An 11,802-nucleotide genomic window follows, 5' to 3' on the forward strand; every position below is an offset into this window, starting at 1 on the left:
CAACCCACACCGCAAAACCATCCAAGTCGTCAAGCCATCTCCTCTTCTTCTTCTTTTGCTGTTCTTTTTTTCTGACTTCTAGTCTTGTTCTTCTTCTGCCGCCGCCAAGTACTGAGTTCTTCTCCACCTTCTCGAGTTCCCATTGCTTCAAAATACGTAGAGTTGACTAACTGGCGAATGGATATGTTTTTTTCTTTTTTGTTCCTGTGGGCAGGAAGACTAGAGAAGATGAGCAGGAAGCCAGGAGATTGGAACTGCAGGTCATGCCAGTATGTTAACTTCTGCCGGCGGGAGTCATGCCAGCGATGTGGGGAGGCAAAGCTGGGCGTCGACCGGCCCGACTACACAAGCAACAGTGGGGCATGGGACGTGAAGCCTGGCGACTGGTACTGCTTATGCGGTGTCCACAACTATGCGAGCCGCGCCAACTGCTTGAAGTGTGGTGCGGCCAAGGATGACTCCAGCGCGGCGGTGGCTCAGTCTTGGGGATTTGGACACGCTGCTCCCGCTGGATGGAAATCAGGGGACTGGATGTGCTCCAGGTCTGCCCCCTACCCCTATTCATACATACATACATACATACATACATACATACATACATACATATATATATCCATTCTCATCAATCCCTTGTTTATACTTCTCCTGCTAAGCTACAGTAGCTAGCTAGGATCCTCATTTATATGGTCGCGCCTCCACTACTGTTCCTCGATTACTACATGTCTTTGCACTGAAAGCACTTTATCTAGCCAGACTTGTCCCAAGTATAAGGGAGCCTCTTGATGAATCATCGTGTGATTCAGGGTAGTTTAAAGCAAGGTATTGGCCAGACGTCGACCTTCAGAGAATCTGATGCCAAATTCCTGGCCAAGAGCAACTCTGGTGAGAGAAAACCTGTTAACAAACCTAAAAGGCCACCGGGACCACATTAAGTTAGGGCGTGTAAAAAATCGGCTAGTTCATAAACATGATTCGAAGCGGTTTTTTTGGTTTGGTTTATATATTTCTTTTAAAAAAATTATTTTGGTGCCAGTTAGGACTGAAAATATTTGATTCTATTCTGGTTTGAATATTTACAAAACCAATTTAAGCCGACTCGATGCATTTATGGATATATGTGTGTGTATGTATATATATATATATAAATTTTTCTTATATTTTCTCTAATATATAAAATGGAATTTTCCAGCTATCCTAGTGGTAAGGTCTTTTATATAGGGGCTATACATGAGAAGCGATGGTAAATATACTAGAGATGTGGAATTAAACTCCCTTGGGGGAATTTAGGGGTATAGGGATGGCTAGCTCGTGCTCCATGACCCATTAATCAAAACAGAACATACACATAACCTATACATGCATGCATATGTATGTATCTGTACTACCTAGAGTAGGAGGATATAATTCAAGAGCTGCACAACGCGCAATGTGATCGCACGTGGTCGCATGACATGTAACCACTGCAGCACACTTTGCTTTATTGTATCAATACTGATAGTGACTCCTATTCCATGTATCAACAGACCCGGATGCAATAAGCACAATTATGCAAGCAGGATGGAATGCTATTGGTGCAATGCACCAAGGGATTATGGTAAGTACATTACTTTAATAAATTCACAATCTCCGATTTCTTGTCCTGCTTTTGCCTTGTAAACAAATCTTAATTCTGTTTTATTCAAATAGTAACATGTATCTTTCTAGATTAATGGGTATGTTATGTTTATTTATCATGTTAATTATATGGCTTTCTGTTTCAGGCGCAGGATGCTGATCAGGGAAAGGAAAAAAAAAATGTAAGAGGTGAAGTCAGTCAAATAAAGTCTTGGACTTATATTTCTCCAAGTTTTCACTAACTTGCCCCAGTTTGCCCATCTCATCGTCCTGCTAGGCTTCTTCAATGGCAGCCCGGACAGAAACTCATATTTTGGAAGTGTCTTTTTGTCGGCATTTTGTTACCTTCTCATGTTATATCTGCCTCTCAACCCTGTTCTAGCAGCAATGCATCAGAAGGCCTTCTAGCTTTCTTTAAGACAGTATTAATTGAACCTCGCAAGAGCTTATCGAATCTTCCTTTTCTATCACGAGAACATGGGCATGGTCATGATTTATGTAGCTTCTGCTTGCTTTCATGTGGTCGAATGAGCCTATTTCTTCGATGGCATATGCTCTCACATCCATCGGAGTAACTCTGCGTTCTTGGGAATACAATGACCAAGTGCTTTTTGCACCCAGAAATGACTGGTAGAGCTTAGATCACATCACCAAAGCCCTATCCCAAAAAAATAAAATATGTAGAGATACGAGAGATAAGATTCAATGGGCATTTGTGACTCTCTTTATATCTAAAGTTGAAATTGCAAAAGGGAATGGTGACTCCTCTAGCTGAGCATCAAAACCCGACAAGAACAATTCATATCACCCGTGCTGAAAGCGGCGATGCTTCAAAAAGAGTGTGCTGAGACAAGTCCAGAGCCAGGCCACCCTAATCTGCCTCTCTTTTCACTGGCATCCCCGGATCGAAGCCCAAGATTTTGATGCAAATGCATCCCAGTGCGCAGCTAGCCATAACTAATAAACAATGACTATTCGCATGATTTGAGCTAACGATAAGAACATTTTGATGTGAAATTAGCGATAAGAACCTGCGGGAGGATGGCCATTCGCAGGGCATCTTATTCCTTACGTCCACGAACCACTTTGTGCGACGAACCATGACCCATGTCCATGCTTTAGTTTCCTGGACCAGCTGCTCCCCATCAATCCGGTGCACCATCAGGATTTGCATGTCTAGGTACGATCGATATTAGCTATCACCAATACGCACACGCAGCGGGCAATGCACATCGAACAAGGGCCATAGGTTATATCTAAAGCTTCGATGCATCGATCGGGTTTGCCTCGGACTTGTGTCATGGTGCCATTCGCAGAGTCCGTATGGATCGATGGAGATTCCACAGTCATTATACGGTGTGTGCATTGCACAGTACCTGGTACCATGCTTCGACATATCTGAAGCATACCGTATCGCTTCCGCGTATAATAATCTACTTGAAATGAGAATATATATTAATTTTGTGCCGCTGGAAAGATGGCCTCTTGGCATGAATGGTTTCCCACCACGGATGGCTACTCCAAGGAGGCTGCTGATCACCAAGGGCCAAACAATGCTGGCTTTATTTGATCATGTGATGGCATGCGTGCATGACCTTAAAAAATGCCGCTAGAAGCGTGCTTCTCATGCAACTTCATGAAAAGCCGCACAGACTGGGAGGACGTAAAGGAATTTTTAATTCGGAGTGCATCCAGAAACGACGAAGATACTCTCTGAGAACCCATACGATCGTAGGTAGTTAGATATCGGTCATTGGGTCCCCAGCAAGGAAATGCTGTGTATAGATCATCCAATTCGTGTCCATTTCTAAGACAGGCGCCATATATGAAACTTATATGGTTGCCTGATCTGCGCCACTCCACCGGCCCCATGCTAAAAAGAAATATAGCAGGCGGATCATTACGATGCAAAAGCTTCCATGCAAGTTTTTGTCTTAGGATCCTCAAGACGTCTCAGAATCTATAGTTGTACACCTTAATAAGTTATAAGTTTTTTAAAATTTATTGATATACCTTTTACTGTAAGCGTCGTTGCAACGAGAAATTATATCCAAGATTCGATCTACCAGCTTAGCCGTAGACCAGACCAATCACTGCTCATTATCTGTCATTCGACGCTTAACCAGGATCCTTTCCCCCAGAACCGATGGCTCCCTCTTCTCCTATAATTACCTCTTATCGGTACGATGCCTCCCTCCCGCCTCCTCCTTCTGGAGCCTTTTGCCATCCCGACGTCGTCACCTCCCTCCTTTCTGACCTCCACCTCTCCCGCATCACCTCCACCCGCCTCTCCAATGCTCTCACCGGCGGTGGCAAGCACCTCCGTGCCTCCATCGGTCTATCCCTCCTCTGCCACCATGCCGTACGTCCTCCTCGACAGGCCCACCCAGCCTGGAAAACGTGGACGGAGAGGTGGCGGGACACCGCTCGGGCCTTCGCAGCAGGTGCCGGTGAGAGGTGGGCCGGATGGTGGCCAGCATGGATGTTCTGAGCCGTGTTGGACCAGCGGAGCGGCGGCGTGCAGCGGTGGAGCTGCGGGCTGCTGCTGGCCCGGGCGGTGGCACTAGCGGTGGACCCGCTCTTCTTCTATGTCATCTCACTTTGGCGAACAGCCATTAGCTGCAGCGATGATGGACGGCGGGGATGAATGTGGCATGGTTCAATTTCTCGCATGGCTCCCACCCCTAGCACCAGGAAACCCCGACGACTGCGAGTTCTTTCTCAGCCTCCCTCCCAGCCTCAGCCGCGGTGGCATGCTCGCAAAGGATCAGGAGCCTAACCATCTAAGGAGTCTAACCCCCTCGAACCTTAGCTTTCTCCTTTCCCAAAAGGCCTCTTGAATCAAGAGATGGCCTCACCAAACCCTTTCTCCTTCACGCCGCCGCCTCCTTTCCTCCAGCCCCTCCGAATGCCTCTCCCAGATGTCACAACGGAGATGGCCACCATGAACTCCTACGATCTCCTCAAGGATGACGAGCGATGACCCTATCAGGAACATCGAATAACACTTCTCTTCAACTACTCTTCCGATATTCCTGCATGGGCTGAGCGATTCATGTATATCTCTAAGGACTCGTTTGGTTCACGAAAAGCATTTTTCCTCCTAAGAATATGATTTCTAGAAAACAGATTCTTAGGAAGAAGATGCCTAAAAAAGTACTTTTGGCATATTTAGTTGACTATGAGAAAGTGATAGATTTCTAGAGTGCTTATGTTTGGTTGACCATCCACTTTTCTAGAAATATTATGGGTAATTTCTATTATACCCTTAATAAAAAATTGGGTCTTTAATGCCTCTTTAATGTTGAAGGTAATTTTTGGTAAAAATTAAAAATGGAGTGATTCCTGGCTCATGGAAAAGATTTTTCTATGAAATGTGGGAATCATATTTCCATAAAAATACAACTTTTCCATCTCTCTCCTTTGAAAACTCCAACTAAACAGGAGGCATTTCATTACTTTTCTGTTGACCACACTTTCCTCCCTTCTTTTTCCGTGAACCAAACGAGCCTTAAGGGTGTGATCAATCCATGAATCACTCCCAGTTTGTTGTTCTATTAACATTACTTCCTCCTATATGTACCTGTAATTCAATTGGAAAGTATTGAGATTTCATCTTCTATATTAACACATTTGATTAGCTCGCGGACCTGCTCACCAAGGCTCTTCCTCGCCGGCGGTTTCACCTGCTCAGTTCCAAGATCAGTGTAGCTGATGGTACACATGTCTTGCGGGGGCGTATCAGGATCATCGAATAACACTTCTCTTCAACTACTCTTCCGATATTCCTGCATGGGCTGAGCGATTCGTGTATATCTCTAAGGGTGTGATCAGTCCATGAATCACTCCCAGTTTGTTGTTCTGTTAACATTACTTCCTCCTATATGTACCCTATAGTTCAATGGGAAAGTATTGAAATTTCATCTTCTATAGATCCCTCACTCATGCACGCTGCCTAGGAGCAAAGGATCGTAGCCAAGAAACTCGTTGTAAGACCCTAGTCTGGGCTCGGTCCACTTGACCGACCCAGCCCCCTACCTGGCCTCACGTGCGTTGCACGTGAGGAAACCAGGAAGAAGACTCTGACTGGAGTCTTCTTTCTCTCCGATCATAATGAGCTAGGGAGTTCATCGCAATCCGGAGACTGGTCGAATAAGGTCGGGGATCAGATCCCTTTTCTTTTCCCTTCGAATCCACTTGAGATCGAGCTGTCGATCCCGAGCTCCTTCTCCGATCCTCTTCCTCAACCTATTGTCGGAAGGAGCCACCGATCCCTCTCCTCCCATTTTCTTCTTCTTCTTCTCAGGTGGCCGATGTGCCACCTTGACTGAGCACCGCTGCTTGAAGCTCCCTTTCTCCCTCTATTTTGTCCGAGTGCTCTATTCCGAACCTCCTCCCTATTTCGAGCGCCGCCGCCACCAGTCACCACTAGTCGCCACTAGTTGAGCAGTCCACAGTCGAAATCCTCCACCTCCATCGACGCATCGGTAAGTCCCTTCCCCTATTCCTCCGATCGAAGCTAACGGAGAGGTTTTCCTTCTCCTGTTTCAGACCAAACCGAGAACGATCTCAGTTTTTCCTTTTTCGTCGGCCGCCGCAGTTGTCGCCGATTGCCACCTACGGTCCAGCCGTCGACCCCCCAGGCCCGATCGCCGCCGGACCTTCTTCCCTGGCCTCTTCCTTCTCTTCTTCCCTCTCTTCCTCCTCTTCGTTCTTCTTCTTCTTATTTCTTCTATATTTCTTCCCATTTTTTCCCTATTTGTAATTAATTTAAAGAAAAGAGAGAAAAACCCTTCCTCTATTTGACTGGTGGACTAGATGTATTGATGATCCTAGATGGCTCATGCCATTAACAGACCAAACCCAGACTCTTGACTGAACTCCTCTCCTCTTTTTCTTTCTCCCTCTAGATGGGCTCAGGGATCCTAGTGTAAGATTTGCTTTTCTTGTTGCTCGGATCCAAGTTGACCCACTTTAGAGACTTTGAATCGCCCTGGTATCCAGACGGTAGAGCGGCCCATTACTTCAGTCCGAGCTAGAACTTTTAAAATTTGGCCATTGTTTGGCACAGGAACAATGAATGGGGACTTAGCCAATGGGGGGCATGTACAGCTGCTCTGTGGAGTAATTGAGTATTTCCTAATTGATTTTGATGAGCTCAAAGCATTGGAGTATGTCGTATGTTATTCTAATGAATTCAATCTAGTGTTTCATGTAAATCTTTATGAATTTCTGTCTAAGTGTCTTGAGCTTTGGTTCAAAATAGTTTGGTTAAGTATTGAACTCTATTTGAACCAAAGTCTGCATCACGAGTCGACTCCTGAACCTTGCGAGTCGACTCCTACACACTTCGAGTTTCTGGCAAAAGCTCGAGTCGACTCCGGGACTCTCCGAGTCGACTCCGACTGGTAAAAACAGAAAGATAGAATGATGAATTTTAGACCCTGTTAGCGAGTCGACTCCAAAAGGCTTCGAGTCGACTCCGATGCTTGACAAGTCGACTCCAAATGGTTCCGAGTCGACTCCAAAGGATAACAGACAGAAAGACAGAATGATGAATTTTAGACCCTGTTATCGAGTCGACTCCAGAAGGTTGCGAGTCGACTCCGACACTTGGCGAGACGACTCCAAGTTTGTCCAAGTCGACTCCCAGAGGAAAGCTGTCTGAAAGGCAGAGACTCAGTTTCGTAGATCCTGTGAACGAGTCGACTCCAAGTATTTTTGAGTCGATCCCCAAGTCAACCGAGTCGATTCCAACAAGGCCTGAGTTGACTCCGATGCAGAACTGCTCAAAAGACAGAGAACCAGTTTTTGCGGTCTCTGAGAACGAGACGTCTCCCGAAGATCTCGAGTCACCTCTCAAGATAGCCGAGTCGACTCCACGAAAATCCGAGTCGACTCCAGGAAGAAAAATAGAAAGTTGAGTTTCTGGAACCCTAAGAACGAGCCGACCCCTAAGTGCCCGAGTCATCTCTAGATGTTGGCGAGTCGACTCCAGTTTGGTCCAAGTCGACCCCAGGATGAGGCATGCACTTTAATTCAAATCTGGAATAGCGGGCGAGTCATCTCCAGTAAAGCGCGAGTCGACTCCAGTAACAGCCGAGTCGACTCCGATCCCAACGGATACATTGTCAGGTTGTGCAGACGGATCAGAACGGCTCCAAATCACTATCTAACGGCTAGTTTTCGAAAGGAATCACTTAAATAGCTAGAGTGAACAGTAGTAGACAACAAGAGAGCTATTCCATTTGAGCATTAAAACATTTCAACCACCAAGAGCTTCCGTAGAGTGAATCCAAAAAAAAGAAGGAAGAAGTGTATTCAACTCAAACCAAAAGGTGCTTCCTTCGCATTCAAGGCTCTACTACTGTCCTCCATTCTTCGGCACATTCAAGAGGAGACTCAGAAATCGAGAAGCCCCCACTTCCTCATCTAAAATCTGTTTGAGAGCTTCTAACTCAACTTTGTTTATATTGTCTCACACTTGCTTTTTTTTAGAAGCTTTCTTGTGAACTATAAACTCTTATTTTGTATACTTGATTCAATCAGGGGATTGAATCAAGGGTTGTAAGGTTTGTTGGTGAGCCAAAGATAAAACCAACGGTGTAAAGTTGTGGTTGGTGAACCGAAAAAAATCAACTGGGTTTGATTGTGAATCCGGAAAAACAATCGAGTGGTTCTAGTCGGTGAGCCTGTCAAAACCGACCGAGTTCGTTGTGATCTCGTAAAAATAACAAGTTGGGTTGTGAGCTTGTGAAACAACCAGCTGTAATCCTAGGGATTATAGTGAACTCCCAAGTGCGGCTTGGAGAGTGGACGTAGGAGCAAGAGTTGGCTCAGAACCACTATAAATCTTTTTGTGTTTGTATTGCACCTTGTCTCTTTCACTCTCTTCACTTATTGCATCTAGTGATCTAACTAATACACTTGCAATATATTTAGTTAATCACTCACCTTATTTTTAATTGATCAATAATTAATTAAAATCCAATTCACCCCCCTCTTGGGTTGTTTCCTTGGGCAACAAGTGGTATCAGAGCAGGTGCTCTCATATCGATTGGTGTTCCAATCCTTAAAAAGAGTAAAAGATTAAGATGACAACCCCTTTTGGATCTTTCCTTAGTGAGGGGCAATCCACCAATAGGCCTTCATTGTTCAATGGAGCTAACTATACCTATTGGAAGGCTAGAATGAGGATATTTATCCAAGCCCAAGATTATGATGTTTGGAGCATCATAGTTAATGGACCGTATATTCCTTCTATCTATGTTGATAACATTGCTATACCTAAGCTTGAAAAAGATTGGGATGATAATGATAGAAGGAAGGCACAACTAAATGCTAAAGCAATGAATGTTCTTTATTGTACCTTGGATCCCAATGAATTCAATAGAATTTCTACTTGTAACTCTGCAAAAGAGATATGGGATAGACTTGAAGTGACCCACGAGCGCACAAATCAAGTCAAAAAATCTAAAATCAACATGCTAGTTCATAAATATGAACTATTTAAAATGGAATCTAATGAAACCATCTCTTGCATGTTCACCAGATTTACTGATATTGTCAATGGCTTAAAAAGCCTTGGCAAAAGTTATACTAACAGTGATCTTGTCAGAAAAATTCTTCGTTCTTTACCAAGGTTATGGGAAGCCAAGGTCACGGTAATCCAAGAAGCAAAAGACTTGAACAAACTGCCACTCGAGGAGCTCCTTGGATCTCTAATGATGCATGAGCTTATAATGAAACAACACAGCGAAGAAGAATCCTCCCATAAGAAAAAAGTAATTGCCCTCAAGTCTACTTCTTCTAACAAAAATTTTTCTTGCAGTAGCAGTAGTGATGAAGAAGACAATGAGGAAGATGAAGAAGAGACTCTTCTTGTGCGAAAATTCAGAAGATTCATCAATAGAAAGAAGCCCTTCCATTAGAAGAGAGTTCCCTCGAGTTCCTTCAACAAGGATAAAGGTAAGGAAAAGAAAAGTGAGGGAATCGGACGCTACGAATGCAAGAAGTCGGATCATTTTAGAGCCGATTGTCCCTTGCTGAAGAAGGGCAACAAGTACAAGAAGAAGAAAGCTCTTGTCACCACCTGGACTGACTCCGATAAGTCATCATCATCATCGAAAGAGGAACAAGAGGAGAATGCCAATTTCTACTTTATGGCAAACGAGAATAAGGTAATATCTGAAACTTATTTAGATTTTACCTTTGAAGAATTGTATGATGCCTTTAATGAACTAATGGATGAATATAAGACAATAAATTTTAAAAACAAAGAATTGAAGCTAACTAATCAATCTTACATTCATAAAAATGATAAATTGATTAAGGATAAGGACTCTATTGTCAAAAAAAATTTAGAACTTAAAACAAGCAACCAATTACTAACTCAAAAAACTGATACATTAATTAAAGATAAAGAAAGACTAACTAAGAAAATTTCAGAACTTAAAAACAGTAATCATACTTTAAAAGATAATTCAATTACTAATGTTAAATCATTGAGTGAAGAAAACTTAAAATTAACTAAAGAACTTAAAAAATATAAACCTATTGTTGAGAAATTTACTTATAGCTCTGAAAAACTAGAAATGATCCTTAATAGTCAAAGAGTTGTGTTTAATAGAGCCGGGTTAGGGTATAAGCCTAAGAACAAGCAAAAATTTCTTAAAAACTTCTTTGTAAAAGCCGGTGAAAGTAAAGCTAAAGATGTAACCTGTTTTTGTTCTGGTAGAGTAGGACATAAAGCTAATATATGTAACCATAGAAAAACAAAAGCTAAAAGAAAGATTAAAAGGGTTTGGGATCCAAAAGGAACTAACATAACTAACCTTGAAGGATTCAAGAAAACTTAGGTATCTAAGACTGTATGATTTTCTTGTATAGGAGTGTCTTACAGTCAAGCTCAATAAACACTGTTGGTACTTGGATAGTGGCTACTTAAGACACATGACGGGTGACAAGGAGCAATTCTTCACTCTAGAGTCTAAGAAAGGAGGTGCGGTGACTTTTGGAGACAATAACCAAGGTCACATCATTGGTATCATTAAAATATAAATCACACCTTCAACCTTTGTTGATAATGTTCGGTTTGTAGATGGTCTCAAACATAACTTACTTAGCGTTAGTCAATTATGCGATAGAGATTTTGATGTTTTGTTTAAGCCATCTATGTGCATCATAACTAATTCAATTGACAATAGCTTAGTTTTCAAAGGACTAAGACGTGGCAATATTTATGTAGTAGATCTTGATGATCTTGCTAAAAATAGCTGCTGCTTAGTAGCTAATGATACTAAGCTCAATGAGGCAAGTTGGTTATGGCATCGTAAATTAGGTCACGCAAGCATGGACACACTATCTAAATTAATTAAAAGAGATTCTGTGATTGGTTTGCCAAAGCTGAAATTTGAGAAAAATAAAATTTGTAGAGCGTGTCAATTTGGCAAACAATCTAGAAGTTCTTTTAAGTCTATAAATTGTATCTCTACTACTAGACCTCTTGAGCTACTTCACATGGACCTTTTTGGACCAACTAGGACCACAAGCCTTGGTGGAAACAAGTATGGTCTTGTCATAGTACATGATTTTTCTAGATACACATGGATCATATTTTTAGCTCATAAAGATGAAGCATTTTCAGTATTTAAGAAATTCCATAAGGAAGTAACTAACGCAAAAAATACTTCAGTTACAGCTATTAGGAGTGATAATGAAACGGAATTTAAAAATCATCTATTTGAAAAATTTTGTAGTAAAAAGGGAATAACTCATAATTTTTCTGCACCTAGGACTCCACAACAAAATGAAGTGGTGGAAAGAAAGAATAGAACCCTAGAGAAAATGGCTAGGACCATGTTGTGTGAAAGTGATCTCCCAAAGTATTTTTGGGGTGAAGCTATTAACACATCATGTTATATTCTAAATAGAGTTTTATTGAGACCAATTATAAAGAAAACACCTTATGAACTTTAGAGAGATAGAAAGCCCAAAGTAAACTACTTTCATGTTTTTGGTTGTAGGTGTTTCATTCATAATAATGGCAAAGATAACTTAGGTAAATTTGATTCCAAATCTGATGAAGATATCTTTTTGGAATATTCTACATCAAGTAGGGCATATAGAGTCTTCAACAAAATAACTTTTGTTATTGAAAAATCTATTCATGTTGTTTTTGATGAGACT

General features: G+C 42.2%; 1 protein-coding gene across 2 annotated transcripts; it reads left to right on the forward strand.

Annotated features, from left to right (window-relative positions):
• On the forward strand, positions 1-2,068 carry LOC103722914 (uncharacterized RNA-binding protein C17H9.04c-like). Of its 2 annotated transcripts, XM_008813645.4 has the most exons (4): positions 1-108; positions 215-542; positions 1,524-1,594; positions 1,761-2,068. In XM_008813645.4, exons 2-4 carry the CDS (start codon positions 229-231, stop codon positions 1,772-1,774), a joined length of 399 nt encoding a protein of 132 aa, XP_008811867.1. In that variant the 5' UTR covers positions 1-108; positions 215-228; the 3' UTR covers positions 1,775-2,068. The 2 variants fall into 2 exon arrangements, with proteins under 2 accessions (XP_008811867.1, XP_038974835.1); XM_039118907.1 differs by having other exon boundaries at positions 40-542.
• Positions 2,069-11,802: the final 9,734 nt, after the last annotated feature.

The sequence above is a fragment of the Phoenix dactylifera genome, unplaced genomic scaffold (assembly GCF_009389715.1).
Source record: "Phoenix dactylifera cultivar Barhee BC4 unplaced genomic scaffold, palm_55x_up_171113_PBpolish2nd_filt_p 000444F, whole genome shotgun sequence".
Classification (NCBI taxonomy): domain Eukaryota; kingdom Viridiplantae; phylum Streptophyta; class Magnoliopsida; order Arecales; family Arecaceae; genus Phoenix; species Phoenix dactylifera.